This window comes from Geotrypetes seraphini, chromosome 4, assembly GCF_902459505.1.
Source record: "Geotrypetes seraphini chromosome 4, aGeoSer1.1, whole genome shotgun sequence".
Classification (NCBI taxonomy): domain Eukaryota; kingdom Metazoa; phylum Chordata; class Amphibia; order Gymnophiona; family Dermophiidae; genus Geotrypetes; species Geotrypetes seraphini.
In genome coordinates, this window is record NC_047087.1 from 124,259,768 (window position 1) to 124,280,667 (window position 20,900).

The window sequence follows — 20,900 nt, forward strand, 5'->3', positions numbered from 1 at the left end:
CTCACCCACGTAAAACATACTTAGGAGTTTACATTCAGTGGTTAATATCTAACCAAGAATCACCCAGATAATTAGACAGAACAAAGCACAATATCAGCAGATTTAAGGGCCAATATACTATGCATTTCTTCAATAACATTAACGGGACTGTTTTTAAATAACCCACCTAAGTGTAAAGACAGTGTATACTTTGTATCTTGTGCCTAATTTTTGTAGGGAAAATATGCTCATAGATTCCCTTTGAAAATTGTCCATTGATATAAAGGACCTGTAGACTCTGCAGATGCTTTTTCTGCAGATAAATTAAATTGTTAGAAAAGAACAAATGTAGATCTGAAGAGCCAATCTTTGTGTTTTTCAGTGGTACCCAAATATGATGCCATTTTTTTTGTGTGTGGGAGATTGGGTCAGCATGGCAGGAGGGAGTAGGCATCTCCTGCCGTTTTTGTGGTGGGGAGGGGTCAGGTGCCAGTGCCGATTCATCGGGGGAGAGGATGCTTTTTTAAATTTTTTTTATGGGGTAGATATTGTGCACATGTAACATGCACAGCATCTGTGCCTATTTTTTTAAAAAAGGGCTGGTGGAGGTTATAGAGGCATGTTGCAGAACACAATGTATGCCCCCTTTTTGCAATTCTGAGGGGTTTGGGTGGGGGCGGGGGGGGGGGATTGCTGAGTTATAGGGGGTGAGCTTCTATTTTGGTTTCAGGGGATTTTGTGTTGGGGTGATGTTCCCATGTTTAGTCATAGAAACATAGAAGATGACGGCAGAAAAGGGCTACAGCCCATCAAGTCTGCCCACTCTGCTTACTCACCCCCTGTCTATGCCCTAATGACCCAATTTCCTTATCTTGACCCTCGTAGGGATCCCACATGGGTATCCCATTTATTCTTAAAGTCTGGCACGCTGTCTGCCTCGATCACCTGCACTGGAAGCTTGTTCCAATGATCAACCACTCTCTCTGTGAAGAAATACTTTCTGGTGTCGCCATGAAATTTTCCGCCCCTGAGTTTGAGCGGGTGCCCTCTTGTGGCCGAGGGTCCCTTGAGAAAGAAAATATCATCTTCCACTTCGACACGTCCCGTGAGGTACTTAAATGTTTCGATCATGTCTCCCCTCTCCCTACGTTCCTCAAGAGTGTAGAGCTGCAATTTGTTCAGTCTCTCTTCGTACGAGAGACCCTTGAGCCCCGAGATCATCCTGGTGGCCGTCCGTTGAACCGATTCAATTCTGCGCACATCTTTACTGTAATGTGGCCTCCAGAATTGCACACAGTACTCCAGATGAGGTCTCACCATGGCCCTGTACAACGGCATTATGACTTCAGGCTTTCGGCTGACGAAACTTCTATTGATACAACCCAATATCTGCCTTGCCTTAGATGAAGCCTTCTCCACTTGCTTGGCAGTTTTCATGTCTGCACTGATGATTACTCCTAAATCTCGTTCTGCTGAAGTCCTAGTTAAAGTTTCTCCGTTCAAGAAGTACATCCTGCATGGATTTCCGCTTCCGAGGTGCATGACTTTACATTTCTTAGCATTGAAGCCTAGCTGCCAGGTTGAGGACCAACTTTCCAATGTAAGCAGGTCCTGCGCCATATAATTCTGTAAACTGCATTCACTTACTATATTACATAGTTTGGCGTCATCGGCGAATAGTGTTATTTTACCTTGAAGCCCTTGAGTCAGATCCCCTATGAATATGTTGAAAAGGAGTGTAATGTAATGTAATGTAATTTATTTCTTATATACCGCTACATCCGTTAGGTTCTAAGCGGTTTGAAGAAAGTATACATTAAGATTATAAATGAGAAGTAAGAAGGTACTTAAAAAAATTCCCTTACTGTCCCGAAGGCTCACAATCTAACTAAAGTACCTGGAAATTAATAAAGAAGAGAAAATAAAGATGGTTGAAAAAAGAAAAATTCTATGTGAACTTATAGGATGGAAATTAAACTGACAGTGAAGAACTGTATGAAAAATACATATGGAATGCAGTTAGAGAGGGTAGGTTACAATCTATTTATGGTATTTGTTTAATTGGAAGGTGTTAAGGTGGGTAATTTGGGGGAAGGTTATCTGAAGGTAGGTGAATCTTCTGGAGGTAAAAGAGGAGGGGTTAAGATATTTGGATGAATTTTTTGAAAAGCAGGGTTTTGATTTCTTTTCTGAATGTTTTGAAGTTGTCTGATATTGTCATAAGATTGGAGATGGAATGGTTGATTTTTGCTGCTTGTGTTGCCAGAAGGTTGTCAAACATTTTCTTGCGTTGTGTGCCTTTGAGTGGGGGGAAGGCGAAAGGGTTCGAGGTTCTTCTGTGTCTTGAGGTGGAGATTTGGTTTAAGCGGTTATTTAGATAGGAGGGGGAAGAGCCGTGTAATGCTTTGAATATCAGGCAGTGGAATTTGAATTGGATTCGTGCTTGTATGGGTAGCCAGCGAGAGTCTAAGAAGGCAGTTGTTATGTGATCATATTTTTTGAGTGAGTAGATCAATCTGAGGGCGGTGTTTTGTATGGTCTGGAGTTGTTTTATCATAGTGGCTGGACAAGGAAGATATAGGGAGTTGCAATAATCCAGCAGACCTAAGATTAGGGATTGGACGATTAGTCTAAATTGTGCTTGGTCAAAGAATTTTCTGATTTTACGGAGATTTCTCATGGTTAGAAAAGCTTTCTGGGTTGTTTTGTTGATCTGGGGCTGCATTGTGCAACATCTGTCTATCGTAACTCCTAGGAGTTTTAGTTCGGGTTGTATTGGGTATTTTTGATTTTCAGTTCAGTGATGGTAGGAGTTTGGGCTTTTTCGAGTAAAAGGAATTTTGTTTTTTCAGAATTTAGTTTTAGTTTGTGATCCATCATCCATTTTTCTACTGTGTCTAAGGTTGTTTCTAGCTTTGTTGTGGTGGTGGTCTCTGATGGGTCGAAGGGGAGGATTATGGTGATGTCATCAGCATAGCTGAAAGATGTGACATCTAGGGTATCTAAAGTGGCTCCTAGGGAGGAGATAAAGAGGTTGAAGAGCGTAGGTGAGAGAGGTGATCCTTGTGGAACTCCGCAGGGATTTGCCCATGGTTCTGATTTGATATCATTGTATTTTACCCTGTAGGTTCTAGATTTGAGGAACCCCTGAAACCATTTGTAGACCTTGCCTGAGATTCCTATGGCGTCGAGAATTTGTAGTAATAAGGTGTGGTCAACTAGGTCAAATGCTGCGGAGAGGTCTAATTGTATTAATATCATTTTTTTTCCTTTACTGATGTGTTGTCGGGCTGTATCTAGTAATGTGACAAGTAGTGTTTCTGTACTATGGTTAGTTCGGAATCCTGATTGTGAATCCTGCGGCACTCCACTGGTCACCTCCGATGTTTTAGAGAGGGTACCATTAACCACCACCCTCTGAAGTCTGCCACTCAGCCAATCATTGACCCATGCAGTTAGTGTCTCTCCTAACCCCATCGATTCCATCTTGCTTAGCAGCCTGCGGTGTGGGACACTGTCAAAAGCTTTACTGAAGTCCAGGTACACGACGTCCAAAGACTCTCCCAAGTCCAACTTTCTTGTTACCCAGTCAAAGAAGCTGATGAGATTGGATTGGCAGGACCTACCCTTGGTGAATCCATGCTGACTGGGATCCCGAAGATTCCCTTCATTCAAGATTGTGTCCAATTTGCTTTTAATTAGTGTTTCCATGAGTTTGCACACTATTGATGTGAGACTCACCGGTCTATAATTCGCAGCCTCTGCCCTGCAACCCTTTTTATGCAGAGGAACGACATTAGCTAATTTCCAGTCTAGGGGAACTTTCCCCTTACTTAGGGAGAGATTGAATAGCTCAGCCAACGGTTTCACCAGGACATCGCTCAATTCTCTGAGCACTCTTGGTTGCAAATTGTCTGGTCCCATGGCTTTGTTCACCTTGAGTGTTGCCAGTTCACTGTAAACTTCACCTGGTGTGAACTCAAAATTCTGAAACGGGTCTTCTGTGCTTTGTGTTGCCTTCAACTGCGGACCGTGTCCCGGTGCCTCACAGGTGAAGACTGAGCAGAAGTATTCATTCAGTAGTTCGGCTTTATCGGAATCTGCTTCCACGTAACTTCTGTCCGGTCTTCTAAGGCGTACTCTCCCACCTGTGTTCCTTTTTCTGTCACTAATATACCTGAAAAAGGATTTGTCCCCCTTTTTAATGTTTTTTGCCAGAATTTCTTCCACTCGAAGTTTTGCCTCCCTAACTGCCATTTTGACCGCTATAGACCTGGTCCTATATTCTACTTTTGCCTCTCTTTTCTCCGTGCGCTTGTAGGAGAGAAACGCTTTTTTCTTCTCCTTAATGAGGTGCGAGATCTCCGCGGTGAACCATTGGGGTTTATTGTTTCTTTGTCGTTTATTTACTGATTTTATGAAGCGGCTAGTTGCTTCATGTATGGTTGATTTCAGTGTTAATCACTTAGCTTCTACATCATCGGTCTCCGCTTGGTCCTGCAGCGACTGATGGACGAAATCTCCCATGCGGCGAAGTCTGTGCCCCGGAAATTGAGTACCTTTGTTTTCGTGTTTGATCTAGGTAAGCCTTTCCTAAGGTTGAACCATACTATGTTGTGGTCGCTGGAGGCTAGCGTATCTCCTACTGAGACCTCAGAGACGCTTTCCCCATTGGTGAGTACCAGGTCGAGGATCGCCTGGGCCCTAGTGGGCTTCGTTACCATTTGTTTGAGATGTGCACCCTTTATGGAGGTTAAGAGCCTCCTGCTACCGCTGGTTGTCGCTGAAAATGAGTTCCAGTCAGGATTTTCCTGTGGGGGTGTTGGAACGTCATGCTTTGTTTCTTCTGTTGTGGGATATATTGTGATTGTATTTTGATGAAAACTTTAATAAAACTTTAAAATATATTTCAAAAAGGGTTAAACAGGTAAGCGACTGGTCTTCACCATGTGTATTTTTTTAATTAAAGGGAAGAATTCCTGGAATCATATTTGGGTACCGCTGAAAAACACAAAGATTAGCTCTTCAGATCTACATTTGCTCTTTTCTAACAATTTAATTTATCTGCAGAAAAAGCATCTGCAGAGTCTACAGGTCCTTTATATCAATGGACAATTTTCAAAGGGAATCTATGAGCATATTTTCCCTTCAAAAATTAGGCACAAGATACGAAGTATACACTGTCTTTACACTTAAATGGGTTATTTAAAAACGGTCCCTTTAATGTTATGGAAGAAATGCATAGTATATTGGCCCTTAAATCTGCTAGTATTATGCTTTGTTCTGTCTAATTATCTGGATGATTCTTGGTTAGATATTAACCACTGAATGTAAACTCCAAAGTATGTTTTACGCAGGTGAGTAGCACAATTAGGGCAGTGACCTGAGAACCAGGGGAACTGGGTTCAATTCCCACTGCAGCTCCTTGTGCCTCTGGGCAAGTCACTTAACCTTCCATTGCCCCAGGTACAAAATAAGTAACTTCATATAATATGTATACACTTCCCCCTCCCCATTCGTGTTTTTTCGACACTCGCCTTTTCACATATTTGCGATTTATTTTTTGGGGGGGTACCCCCCATAGTTTCGGACGTTCCCGCTTCCCTCCAGCCTTCCTCCAGCATCCCGGCCATACCTGGTGGTCTAGCGGGCTTTCGGGGCAGGAGCGATCTTCCTACGCTCCTACCCCGTGTAGATTGCCAATAGGAAATGGCTGCCGTGAGCTCCCGTCGTAGGAGACATAAGGGAGTTTTTGAACATGAAGTTGTGGAAAATATCCTTTACGTTGGTCCAGTTTTTGCGCATCGCATAGAAGAGGATGCAAGTGAAAAAGGTTTTTAAGTTAGGAATGGACAGCTGACAAGCTAGAATTTTGATGTTTTTGAGTTGTTTGAACTCCAGTATGTTAATCTGGAGAAAGTCTTTCACTATGAGAGCAAGGCTGCCTCCTCGTTTGTTCTTTCTATATAATGATAGTATTTTGCAGCCTGGTGGACAAAGGTCTTTGATGAGTGGGTAAGGTAGCCACATTTCTGTTAGCAATAGACAGCCTAAGTTTTCCTCCGTGATCCAGTCCCTGATGAGGTTGGCTTTGTTCCTGACAGATCTTATATTGGTGTATGCACATGTTATAGGGAGGTAGTTGGCAACCTGGTAGTCTGATTCGCATTGAAAAGTGGATAAGATTTTGGCTTTTTGGTGTGGGAGACTTGGTTTTGATGGTTGGGTGTGAACTGAGTTATGTTTGCGCTGTGATCTGGGTAGTGTGTTAGGGATCTGAGTGTTGGTGAAAGGCTGGGATAGGTATAAGTGTTAGGTCTGTTGAGGGTGTAATGGATCAAGATTTTTGTAAGTTATCCCATTCCTCCACACCAGTGGGAAGGGCAGTATGATGGCCTTGAATGGTGGTTGGTTCTTGAGTGATATTATGGACAAGGCTGGGCTTCAGTAGTGCTGGAAGCAGGTTCTAAAGTTGCAGGACAGTCTGTTTAGTCTTTGGTCCTAGATCCTATTTAGTCCTGCTTGATCTGCTCAAAGGGGGCAGGGCTTCCCGCTGAAGATCTGCTGGTCGGTGCAGAGTGGAGGGACAATGGAGCAGGTTTTTCTTCCCCCACGCCATGCAGGAATGAAGAGGCTGTTATTCCTGGCCCTTCAAAAGAGCCTCCCGAGGAGGAACAGTCAGGGGAAGGGCTTCCCTCTGAAGATCTGCTGGTTGGTGCGGCTTGGAGGGATCCACCGCATCTGCAGATTATTTCTAGAGGTGGGATTTTCCAAATCCTCCACCTTGTCCAACAACTTCTGAAATTTGCCCCGAACATCCTCCAATCCTCACTACACTCCAGTCACATTTTCCTCAAAGATTTCCATTCTGGTTTCCATAGTGTCCACCCAGGTGCTCATATCTGCCATATCGGTTCTGAATTCCTTTAAGGCCTCCCAGACCAGAGCTGCCATTCCCGATATTTCTGCGGAATTCCACTCGTGACCCTTCTCTAGTCCGAGCAGTGGCCCTTCACTCCTACCCTTTGCTTTCTTCCCACCAACCAATTTTTGATCCATCTATGTACGTCTCCTTCCACCCCATGGTTTTTCAGTTTCCGTAGTAGGCGTTCATGGGGTACCTTGTCAAAGGCTTTTTGAAAATCCAAATATATGATGTCAATGGGGTCCCCTTTGTCTATTTGTTTGTTAATTCATAAGAACATAAGAACATAAGAAGTTGCCTCCGCTGAGGCAGACCAGAGGTCCATCTTGCCCAGCGGTCCGCACCCGCGGCGGCCCATCAGGCCTAATTACCTGAACAGTGTCCCTGACTGATTATGTAACTGCCTCTAATCCTCTCCCTATAATCTACCTCTACTCCTATATCCCTATAACCTACCTCTACTCGTATCTGTACCCCTCTATCCCTTTCTCCTCCAGGTACCTATCCAAACCTTCTTTGAAGCCCTGTAGCGTACTCCTGCTTATCACATCCTCCGGTAGCGCGTTCCATGTATCCACCACCCCCTGGGTGAAAAAGAACTTCCTGGCATTTGTTCTAAACCTTCCCCCTTTCAATTTCTCTGAGTGCCCCCTTGTACTTGTGGTTCCCCATAATTTAAAAAATCTGTCCCTGTCTACTCTTTCTATGCCCTTCATGATCTTGAAGGTTTCTATCATGTCCCCTCTGAGTCTCCGCTTCTCCAGGGAGAAAAGCCCCAGCTTTTTCAGTCTGTCAGTGTATGAGAGGTCCTCCATACCCTTTATTAGCTTAGTTGCTCTTCTCTGGACTCTCTCAAGTACCTCCATGTCCTTCTTGAGGTACGGCGACCAGTACTGGTCACAGTACTCCAGGTGCGGGCGCACCATTGCACGGTACAGTGGCAGGATGACTTCCTTCGTCCTGGACGTGATACCCTTCTTAATGATGCCCAACATTTTGTTTGCCTTCCTTGAGGCTGTGGCGCACTGCGCCGAAGCCTTCAATGATGTGTCTACCATCACTCCCAGGTCTCTTTCAAGGTTACTCACTCCTAGCGGTGTTCCCCCTCATTTTGTAAGTGAACATCGGGTTCTTTTTCCCTACATGCATGACCATGCATTTCCCTATGTTGAAGCTCTTTTGCCACTTTTTGGCCCACTCTTCCATCGCTGTCAGATCTTTTTGGAGATCTTTGCAGACCTCTGTGTTTTCAACCCTGCTGTATAGTTTGGTGTCGTCCGCAAATTTGATAACCTCATATTTTGTTCCTGCCTCCAGGTCATTAATAAATATATTGAAAAGGAGCGGTCCCAGCACCGACCCCTGCGGAACTCCGCTCGTGACCCATTGCCAGTCTGAGTAGTGGCCCTTTACTCCAACCCTCTGTTTCCTGTCCGCTAGCCAGTTTTTGATCCATCGGTAGACCTCCCCTTGGACCCCATGGTTCCATAACTTCCTTAGCATCTTTCGTGTGGTACCTTGTTGAAGGCTTTTTGGAAGTCAAGGTAAATGATGTCTATAGATTCCCCTTTATCCACCTGGCTGTTTACCCCCTCAAAGAAGTATAATAAGTTCGAAGAAATGCAATAAGTTCGTTAGGCACGATCTTCCCTTGCAGAAGCCATGTTGGCTTGTTTTCACCAGTTTATTCCTTTCTAGATGCTCATCGATGCTGTCTTTTTATCAGTGCTTCCGCCATCTTCCCTGGAACCGAAGTCAGACTTACCGGCCTGTATTTCCCTGGGTCAACTTTCGATCCTTTTTTAAAGATGGGCGTAACATTAGCTATCTTCAAATCCTCTGGGATCATGCCTGTTTTCAGGGATAGATTACAAACCTGCTGTACTAGTTCCGCTATTTCCTTCTTTAGTTCTTTCAATACCCTAGGGTGGATTCCGTCTGGGCCCGGAGATATGTCAGTTTTTAATCTATCTATCTGCTTATGTACGTCTTCAAGGCTTACCTCCATGGATGTTAATTTTTCTGCTTGATCTCCTTTGAAGATCTTTTCAGGTTCCGGCACGTTGGATGTGTCCTCTCTTGTAAATACTGATGAAAAGAACATGTTTAGTCTATCTGCCACTTCTTTTTCCTCCTTCACCACTCCCTTCCTATCTCCTTCATCCAGCGGTCCCACCTCTTCCTTTGCAGACTCCTTCCCTTTAACACATTTGAAGAACAGTTTGAAATTTCATGCTTCCCTGGCTAGCTTCTCTTCGTATTCTCTTTTTGCTCTTCTATCAGCACTTGGACGATCAAAAGGACAGGTTGTCCAAGTGCCGATAATCGAAACGGATTTTTAGATGTATCCATGTAATTTTTAGACCTCAGAATCACACTGTGCGCCCAGAGCAACAAAGGGGCAGTGGGAGAAGTGGTTAGGGCAGGATGTAGACGAGATGTGGGCTGACCTAGACTTAGTTGTCCTGCAGTGATAATCGAAAGTTTGACGAGGCTGGATGAAACTTATACATTGTGACTTAGGCAATATAAAATCGGGTATAAGTGCCCAAAAGATATCCAAAGTGACCAGATAACCACTGCAGGTAAAGACCCACACACACTCCCCCCATGTTCACTGAACCCCACTGCACCCCCACAAAAATCAGAATAAAAAAGTACATGTCTGCTTCCGGAACATTAGCACCTGGCATAGGAAGGCCTAGTAGAGCTGCAAAGAGGTGGCTTAAGTAGTCTGGGAGGTGGACTAGTGACCATACCCAGGCCCAAAAGCCACTCTAACAACGACATTCATAGTGGAAAATGTGAGCCCACCCAAAAAAGCCCAAACCCTACTGTACTGCCATAAAGGTGGCACATGCAGCCATAAGGGCTACTGGGGTTGTAGAGAGGTGAGTATAATGGGTTTTGGGGGTGTTTGGGGGGCTCAACATAACCTATAAAGGAGTTCTGGTGAGATGAACCGCTTCAAACCTTTTGGTATAGCGGTATACAAAAATAAAATTATTATTATTATTAAGTTTATGTGATACCTTTGATTCCGGAACTTGGAGGCAGAGTGAAGGCTGGCTGAAGACTGAGCTCCCTCCTCTGAACATCTAATTCAAGAGTTTAATATATAATAAATAATAATTTTTGCCTTGTTTGGGAAAAAATCTTCAAAGATGACATCCACAAAACAGAAGATATAAGAAATCTCAATAAAATCTTTGGGGAAAAGCAAAAGACTAAAGGAAGACCCACAGACATCAAGTGGAAGTTTAACATCTATGGATGCATTGGATATAATAGATGTTATAGACAAATTGGAAAACATAAGTTTAACTCTGGTGGAGATAAGAAAGGAAATGAATCATATGAACAACAAACTGGACATAATTACTAACAGAATTGACAAAATGGAAAACAGAGTAGATAAATTAGAACATACTCATCAAGAAAATAAAGAAGATCATAAAATGTTAAAAGAAATGCAAAAGAAGATGATTGATCTTGAAAATCATTCCAGAAAACAGAATTTGAGAATTATAGGATTAAAAGAAGGAAGTGAAGGGAAAAATATGATCTCTTTCCTAGAAGAAATTCTACCAAAGATTCTTCCACTCAAGATAAAAACACCAATAGAAATAGAAAAAGCCCATAGAATTGGAGGAAAAAAATCCCAAATTTAAGGTAAGCCAAGAATGGTTATATTCAAAGTAATGAGGTTCCAACACGTCTTAGATATTTTAAAAGCGGCTAAAGAAGCACAAAATATTATGTATAAAGATTCTAAATTGTTCTTTATTCCAGATTTGGCCAAGGAAACTGTTCAAATAAGACAAAAGTTTTTACAGCTAAGAGAGCAATTAAAAGAAATAGTAGCAAAATATGGACTTTTCTATCCAGCACAAATGAAAATCACCTATAAAGATAAAATTCATTTATTCAAAGACCCAGAGAAACTTAAGGAGTTCATATCTTCTCAAGAAGTACCCATGAATTAAGAATTAAAAGGCTGGTAAGAAAAAAAATTTAGGTTGAAAATTACTAAAAATTCAGAAATATAGAAATAAATGAATATATATATAATATATATATATTAAGATTTATTTTTAACTTTAAATATGGCCGCTATAACTGATTTTTAACTGAAATAGAACTGATGGAATTGGTAACATTTTTAAAACAAGAGAAGATTCTGAGTTTAAACATAAATATCTGGTGATGTACCGGTAATTAAAATATTCAAGAATATGCTGACATCTGAAGAATCTAAGAATGGAATCGTAAGATCTTCTCATTCTGATGCCTTCACTTGATCTTTGTTGATAATTGGAGGCAGGGGAGACATGCTGAATGGAAGGAGGATGTTCTTTTTGTATAAACATACATGAGAAACAGCTTGGAGGAAAGATCGCTGCAGCTGCCCGATTGGCTTGGAATGAGAGACGGTGCATCTAAAAGGGCTGTGTTACCCTTGGCTTGGCTGCACGGTTTGGAATAAATCCACTGCCGCGGCGTGCTCAATTGTCGGCGAGCAGAATAGAAATGGGGCAGAGGCAGTTGAGAGATTCGACGAACGAGACCGGAAAGAAGAATAGCTGATTTGAAGCGCTTGATTACCAGCTTTGTGCTCCTTCCGGTGAAGCCTGTGGAGGGACTGAGAGAATACTCGGTTTGTTTTCAGCGCGTTGAGCCTGATCACTTTTAGAGACTTCCGGTTCCGGGTTGGAGCGGAGGAAACGTTAAGGTGATCCCCAAACTCCGATGAAAATGATCATGTCGCGCTACTTCTACCCCTTTGGCCTGGAAAAGTGAGAATGGAGGGCGAAGTGTTAGAATGGTTCTTGATTCGAGAAGTTCAAGGTGGACCAATGTTGACACACAGCTGCTGTTCTGGGAGTAGATATTGCCTCAGAAGACATCACTCTGTAGTCGGATTGGCAGGGAGATTTGATTCGGTGGCATGCAGCTCTGCTTTTGCACACATCCTCTTCCAGAGGTAGAATTGAAGTGTCAACTTGATTTAATAGTATACTCTTGTTTTTAGTAATAAGAAATATATTAACAGAAGTAAATTTATTGTTTTGGATGGATTCTAATTTATACTTTATTACATATATAATATATTTATATTTGTAATTTATTTCCTTAAATGAAAAGATAACATGAGATGAATGAATGGTTGAGTTTGAAGTTATATAGATTACACAATATATTGTGTGAAGGAATAATGAAATATTGTATGGCATTCAAATTTTACTTTTATAATATACTTTATTATATAATTTTTTTCTAAAATAAATAGATAAAATGAAAAGAAAGATTAGATAAAATTAATTGTATATGAAATATTTAATTAATTGAATGAATGATTACATGAATTTTTATAAATTAATAAAATGGAACTCCTAGTTCAATGAGATTTAAAGCATTGTAATATTGTAATACACGTGGAGGGGCATAATAAAAAAAACGGTCTAAGTCCCTTTTTGGCCTAAGTCCTTAAACGTTCAAAGCAGAAACAGGGAAAGTGTACATAACCAAAACAAATGTCCTTGTTTTGATTATGGCCTGCCTCTACTAAACGCCCAGATCACCACTACGTCTACAAGTACACCCCCACAACGTCTACACTTTTTGGCTATAATGAACCAAAAAAACGCCTAAGCCCCAAACGTCCAACAGAAGGGCTTTTAGGCGAAGGAGGAGCCAGTCCTTCGCCTAAAAGCTGGATTCTGTAACCAATGTCTATCAAAAACAACACCGGTTACAGAATCCCCCCCCACTACAACGATCAAGGCAGAGGGGTGCCCAAGCCCTCCTGCCATGTCGAACCGCGAACCCCCCCCCCCCGACAACATCGGGGCAAGAGGGAGCCCAAGCCCTCTTGCCCCGTTGAACCGCGACACCCCCCCCCCCCCCGACAACATCGGGGCAAGAGGGAGCCTAAGCCCTCTTGCCTCGTTGAACCACGACCCCCCTCAACAACATTGGGGCAAGAGGGAGCCCAAGCCCTCTTGCTCCGTTGAACCGCGACCCCCCTCGATAACATCGGGGCAAGAGGGAGCCCAAGCCCTCTTGCCCCGCAGCAGCCGCGGCACCCCCGACGATATCGGGGCAAGAGGGAGCCCAAGCCCTCTTGCCCCGGCGATCGTGCCCCCCCCAACTCGATATGGCCAAGAGGGAGCTCAAGCCCTCCTGGCCCCGGCGACCCCCCCCCCCTCTGATACAACAGGCCAGGAGAGAGCCCAAGCTCTCCTGGACCCGGCGACCCCCCCCGACTAACACAACAGGCCAGGAGAGAGCCCAAGCTCTCCTGGCCCTGGCAACCCCCCCCTCCGATACAATGGGCCAGGAGTTCTGCAGCCACTGGTAAAGCTATAATTTTTTGGCAGCAAAGTTTCCTTGAAGTGATGGAATTCAGATCAGTTTAAGGTCCAATTCACTCTCTCTCAGGCAGAGAGTCACATGAGGTAACTGGTCTTAATTATTAAGAAAGAGATGCGTGAAGAATACCTGTGGTAAGATGTGAGTTCCCTCGCATCCCGATACAGACTAATTATCATTAGCAACTTTTCTCTTGGACTTCGTCAGATGACTTCCTTGGACCAATCCAGAAACAGAACTTAGATGAATAGCCTTTCTGTGTAAAGTCTCATACAGGCTGGGAGACACAGGCGCCATTCGAAAGATAAGCACAGCATGGGAGTATAACTCCCCCAAGAATCACACAGTCTTAGCATGAAGACATAGATGGATGTCCTTGACTAGAATACCATTCTGGTACATACCCAGAAAGCATCAGGCAGAAATAGCAAAGATGTGTTCTTTCTCTTCTTGCAAGGTTCATGCTGGAAAGATTTCTTGCAGACAATGGTTCAGGCTTAAATGATGGTTCAGGCTTGATGATGTCATAGAGGCCTAACCTTCAGGTGCAAATAAGAAAAAACCCTACAGGGGGAGAGTCCAAACAATTAAGAAGATGATTTTGCCTGTGGTTTGTTATCAGATGGGTATGTTACCGGTTTATTTTCAAGGGTCTTTTTATAAAAAATTAAATAGCATTCTTATAAAATTTATTTGGCTGGGTAAAACTAGAGTTGCTTTGGTATCTTTACAAAGGCCAATTTCAGAGGGAGGAGTAAATTTTCCCAATTTTTATAGGTATCATCAAGCCTATATTTTGCGCCAGGGTATGTATTGGGTCCTCCCAGAGCTCATGGAAAAACTCCCAGATTGGTTGTGGTTAGAATGTCTCCATTACGCCTTTGTCATGTGCTCAGTATCAAAATGCCTAGTTACAGTAAAGATAACAGAATATTAGCTGATACATGGAAAACATTGCGTTATGTAAGTAATTTAACAACTATTCCAATTTACAAATCTACAAATCAATCTATATGGTTAAACTCCAAGATTCAAATCGGCGGAGAGCATTGGATGATAGCAGGCATATGTTTATTGAATGATGTTATCTCTAATGGTAATCTGCTTGAGTTTTCACAGTTGCAATACAAATATGGCCTTAATAAATCAGAAAGTTTTAGATGGTTGCAATTGAAGCAGGCCATTCAGGCTGAGTTCCCTGAATGGAAAAATCTTAATGAGCAATATAGTATGGAGTTCTTATGCTTTCAGGCGGACTTCCTGGGTCACCAGGCTGCCCAATGGTATAAATTATTAACTGGATTTATTGAAAAGAAATCAAACAATGGTCTGAGAGACATATGGAGCATAGAGATTAAATATCAAATTTCTGTGTCTAAATGGACACAAATTTGGACTTGGAGGATGAGATGTACAATGTCAGCATCTATGAGACAAACATGGTTTTTTTCTGTTACATAGAGCGTTATGGACCCCTGTTTGGTTACAAAAATTGGATAGTTCTAAGTCTAATAGATGTTGGCACTGTCATCTCGAAGCAGGGACTTTAGATCATTTATTATTCTATTGTCCATTTATTATGACCTTTTGGAAATCAATTTGGGACCAAATTAATTGTTTATTAGACAATCCAGTAGCATTGTCATATGATACTATGCTATTTGGTAAGGCAATGAGAGCAAAAAGTCAGATTTCTTCAAATAATAATGACTGGGGTTGCCATTCAACAAATTACGTATAATTGGAAAAACTGGAGTAGATTAAATTATAATTTTTGGTGGAATTCCTTATGTCATATATATAAAATGGAAAGATTTATTGCAATACAGCAAGGGTATTTTAGGAATTTCAAGATGTGTGGGAGCCATTAACAAAATATTGTAATGATTAGACAACATTTTTTCCCTTAATTTACAGGTTCAATTATGAGGGGGGAGGGGGGATAATTTTATTATTATATATTGTATAATGTATTTGATTATATAATAAGAAGGGTTGGGAAGGGTGGGGGTTAACAGCATTTTATGTATACTATTGATGATTGTTAAGTGGTGTATTTATGATCTATTTGTTTTAACATATTGATACACTTATTGCATGTTTGGAAATGAATAAAGAATTAAAAAAAAAAAAAAGTTTATGTGGCACCCTTTTTGTGAAGTTCACAGCAGTGCCCTGTAAGGTGCCCCACTACTCTATTGCCTTGTCTGAGTGGTCAGTCCATCACAATGCTGGCCCCTTCCACGTCCAAAAGGTTTTGTTCTGGGTGTTTGGGACTTGGACGAATTTTCGGTCGAGAACGCAGTATAAAGATAGACGACTTCGCGGGAAGGGAAGGAGACAGATGCCAGACCAGGGGAAAGGAAGGAAGGAGGGAGGGAGAGAAAGGAAGGAAAGAGATGTCAGACCAGGGAAATAGGACGGAAGAAGAGAGAGATAGGAAGGAAAGGGAAGACATGGAAATGTAGATTTTGAAAAGAAAGCCGAAAAATTGAATATTAAGTTAATGCCAAAGATGGATGCAATTACTGAATTACGTTCAGGGATATTATTCGACGAACACTAGGTCAGAAAGAGTCAAAATCCAAAAACATATAACTGACCATGTAAATATAGACAAGCCTTTGAAGGGTGATCAAGAAATATTTTATAAAATTACTCAGAGATATGAAACTCTGAAAGGAAGGCTACAAGACCTTCCTTGGGTAAAGAGTTTACCTTCCAGTCATTGTTATTCTATGAAAATGTTTTTTGATCACAACCTGGAAAGGCTAAAAAGTTCAACTGTTTCAAAAGTTCAAAATAAGGTTTGTTCTTGTTGTTAATATCATGCAAACGTCACTGCATACTTGATGAAAAAGTCAGGTTAGCTGTAAAACAGCAGTGAGGGGGTCCCAACGTGGCCCCGTTTCGTTCCCTGCTTCAGGTGACCTGATGTAAGATGGTTCAAATTGAATCCAAGTTAATACTAGTGCTGGAATAGCATAACTGCGTGACTTGCAAACAAACACATCATAGCTGGGGAGTCAAAAAGATAACTTCTTGCGGTCCGAATCGCAAGCTGTTGATTGTTTCCCACCATAAACCAAGATAAGTCATTACAGTTTTTTTCTACACAGATTTGGTTTATTGTATGCTCTGTACTGGTTCTGGTGGGTGAGACTGTGAACATTATGATGGTCTCTCTGCACAGCTACTCCGTGATCTTTGTTCACTGGGATAAAGTTGTGGGTCTGAATGTTCACTTTGTATAAGTCATATTCATGAATTGAACATATTTTGAGACTTATAAAATATTTTTAGGTGATCAATGATAGGACAGTATTCATATGTCACACTAATTTTTTAACAGATACTTCTGTACCTTTGTATTGCATGTGGAACAAGCAATGCAATGTTGGCACTGGTAAGAATGAACATGCCATGAAGAGAGAGCTACAGGAAAACTCAGACTAATTTGAATGTTGGAATTCAATATACAAGACTGATGATGCCCTTTTCATTCTTTTCTAAAATGAGTTACACTATATTTTTCAGGCAAACTTTGATCACTTACCAGGGCTGGAATTTTCATTATCATCTTTCTGAGCCACTGTAGCACCACCTATAAAAATTAATACAAACAACTCATATATGAGGTAAATACGCTTCAAATATTCAACATTCAGGCAGAGACCACAAAATACAAGACAAAGGATGAAATTAGAGATGACTCATGGGGTCTATTCACTAATAGGCTTATAAAGTTTTAGTGTATATGCACTGGTAAAAGCTGTCCAGGTAAGGCAAAATGACATCTAAAGCAGGGGTGTCCAACCTGCGGCCCAAGGGCCGCATGCGGCCCAGTGAAGTATTTTGTGCTGCCCCAGTCGAGGGCGATGCAGTGTTTTCCTCTGCTGCCCCCGGGTGTTTACCGTCTTGCTGGCTCCTTCCTCTGTCTTGCTGCAGCATTTGCGTGTTTGTGCGGCCCCAGAAACATTTTTTCGGCCAATGCGGCCCAGCGAAGCCAAAAGGTTTGGACACCCCTGATCTAAAGGGTACATAGAAAGCAATTTTTAAACTACTCATTAGTGAGATCCAATCTTCAAAGATTGCATTTATGGATATTCAAATTCAAAAGTTGGGTACTCAGCTTTTGCATTTCAATTTATTGTAAAGGGTTTGACTGTAATACATTATTGCATTACTCTAGATACCACCCCAGATCATTGAGAAATATTATTCTTTTGTGTCAATTTGTTAAGCTTCGTAGGTTGTGTACTACAGTATAGGAGTTTAATGTACAAGCGAGGGACATGTATGTTAAATTTACAGAAAGGGGTTATCTGGTTAGCATTATTAGGAATGCTTACAAGCTCTATATTGTCAACATGATTGATTATTAGGCATCTGCCAGATTCTGAAGCAGGATTCTGTGGTTTGCATGTTGCCATATTTTTCTCAAGTGCACAAGAAACAGTAGATATTATGGAAATATAGGCATGAGAGATTGATCAAGGCATGAACATTATACACAATACTAGTATTATATGTGTATTTACATAGAATGATTGATTATGGTATAGTATTGAAAACCATCTCAGAAAACGCTAACTCTGTACTGTAACACCTTTACAGAAGCTCATGTAAAGCACTCTGAATTGACTTCCCAATCATTAGTAGCGGAACAGAAACTTATAACAGACAACAATTTTCTAAAGATGGTATATTGCATACAGAGAAACTTGGGGGAAATGCTGTCTCATATGGGTCATCAAAATAGGACACAATCATGGGAAGGTCATCATAAATGTGGACATTGTGTTAGATGGTTGAAACTAACTTATCACCAGCAAATCAGTTCCATAGTACAGAAGTGCTTTCACCGACTATGGATGATCTGCTCACTTTCAACCTTCTTGAACCAATATCTCTAAATATTCTAATACACTCAGTTATCTCAAGGATCAATTACTGTAATGCATTATACAAAGGAATAACACAAAACGAACTCAGATGTCTGCAAATCATTCAAAATACTGCTTAGCAATTAAACTCATAAACAATGCAAAAAAGTATGACCATGTGACACTACAACTGATTAATGCGCATTGGCTTCCAATCTCTCATAGAATCACATATAAAATATTACTATTAACATTTAAAATTCAATTATCCTATTCCCTGGAATTCATAGACAGACTTTTAATTCCATATGCCCCATCGAGAGCCCTTTGATCAAACAACCATCATTAGGTCAAATAAATTCCAATCGTACATCAATTTACTCAGTAACAGCCCCTTAGCTATGGAACTCTATGCCAATACACCTACAGGAAGAAACGTCACTAGACCAATTTAAGTCAAGTCTCAAAACATTCTTGTTCAAAGATGCTTATGACCTATAACTTTTTTCAATCTTTCCATCTCTTTTTTCAGACAGATTTCCCCCCATGATTTTCCCCCCTATACATCTCTCTATTCTATGCATTTTTTTGTAGTTCCATCCCTTACCCTTTGTATCTCAATGTACATCTGTCCTTGTCTAAAAATTTGAACTCCCATGATTTTAATTTCATTTTATGTATGCCACTTAGAAATTTGATAAGCAGGTTAACAAATTTCGATTAACTTGAAACTTGAATACTGTAAAACCTAATCATTAAAAAACATTTAAATTGTGGTACTACACAGACTGTAACTCTACTCAGGTGGTGTAATGCACTGTTCTTCAACCACTGGTCCGCGGACCAGTGCCGATACGCAGGAAATTTCTGCAGGTCCATGCAGGGCCGGCAAGATTAAGGTGACCATAGGTCCCGTTTAAAGACCTCTTGTCCCGTTGTCCCCACACACAGCTTCGGGACGCCGAAATGTCCCATTTTCAGGGACAGTGTCCCGAAGCTGTGCTCAGGGACAACGGGACAGGCAATCATTACCTGTCGCGCACACACACACACAAAAAAAAAGCCTCCCTCTTTCCTTTCACCCGGTCCGCTGCTATCTTACCGCCCTGCTGCAGCTGCTGCTGCTAAAGCCGACAGGAAGTCTTCTTTCCGACGACAATTCTGACGTCGGATTGGACGTTCTGGGCCAGCCAATCGCTGCCTGGCTGGCCCAGAACGTCCTCTCCGACGTCAGAATTGACGTCGGAAAGAAGACTTTGTGTCGGCTTTAGAAGTAGCAGCAGCAGGGCGGTAAGATAGCAGCGGACCGGGAGGGAAGGAGGCAGGCAGGCAAGCAGGCTGGCTTTGGCCAGGGAGGTAGACAGGCAGGCAGGCTGGCTTCGGGGGTGGGGGTGGGACAAAGTCTGGAAGGCAGTGAGAGGGACATAGGAAGGAGGCACTGGAGGCTCTAAAGACATGGGAAGGAGGCACTAAAGACATGGGAAGGATGCACTGGGGGCACTAAGGACATGGGAAGGAGGAACCGTGGGCACTAAGGACATAGGAAGGAAAGAGGGAGGGAACAGAAAGGGACAATTCTTGGGCCTGAGTGCAGAAAGAAAGGATAATCAGACAGAAGGAAACGCAAAGAGAGACTCATGAAATCACCAGATTGCAAAGGTAGGAAAAATGATTTTATTTTTGATTTAGTGATCAAAACATGTCACTTTTGAGAATTTATATCTGCTGTCTATATTTTGCACTATATTTGTCTATTTTTCTATAGTTACTGAGGTGACCGAGCTCGTAGAGATGGGGCGGAAACAGGGTTTTTAAATTTTAGTCCTAGTAGTTTGCCGGTCCACAAAATAATTCTTTTATTTTTGCCGGTCCACGGGTGTATAAAGGTTGAAAAACACTGGTGTAATGCACTATTTGCTCATGCAGCTTGTATTATATAGGGCAAGCAATGTTCACCATTAAGATATGGGTAGCAGAGCATTTAAGTTTTATTAAGCATCAACGATAACAGGCTCCATTCACTGAACATTGAATTGCACAGGGACATGCCACTGAGGATCTAAAGGTGATTGTGTTTATGCAGGTTGTTTTATCCAGGAGTGGCGATATAGCACACTAAAGATTATTACTATATATAAGTAACGATTGATTTATCAAGGAAATACTGTCACACCCAACAGGTTGAACAAGGAAGTTGAACGGAGTAATGTTATTTTGTGCATATGTGGGTGCTTGTAATCAATCACGTCACACGCAGGTTCACTGTAGTGATGTTGGCTCATGTGCTTTGAAATGGAGTTAGGGCATTCTGGAGTTCTAACCATTGCAACTAAGGAAGTGAGTCAGGAAGGAGGTTGTATCAGTCTGCTTACTAGTTAGTAAATTTAGATATGTATATGAACTGACCTATTTTGGACATGTGATTAGGACAAATTCACTAGAAAAGGAGGTGCTACTTAGAATGGTCAGTGGTAAAAGGAATCGAGGAGACCAAAGGCCCATTGGCTGGATACCATCAAGCAATTGAAAGAAGCTGTGGAAAAGAGGGAAGAATGAGGGAAGGTGAAGACTGGCCTATAGAGTATCCAAGGATCATACATAATTGAATGGATAGTAGTAAAAGTATATGGAATGATGATATGGATTATTCGTTGATTTGGTGATATGATAGTGAATGCAAATATATACCGTATGTGTAGTATGTGGTTATTTTATTATTTTTTTTATTTGTTTGTACA

General features: G+C 41.7%; 1 protein-coding gene across 2 annotated transcripts in view; it reads right to left on the minus strand.

Moving 5' to 3' along the window:
* LOC117358842 (SLAM family member 9-like) overlaps positions 1-20,900 on the minus strand; it is a 187,939-nt gene that overhangs the window by 15,734 nt on the left and 151,305 nt on the right. For both annotated transcript variants that reach the window (XR_004539105.1, XM_033940603.1), the window contains exon 6: positions 16,833-16,880. Coding sequence is in view for 1 of the 2 variants with exons in the window: in XM_033940603.1 (XP_033796494.1) it covers positions 16,833-16,880 (48 nt within the window). In the remaining variant the exon portion in view is untranslated. The remainder of the gene's footprint in view (positions 1-16,832; positions 16,881-20,900) is intronic.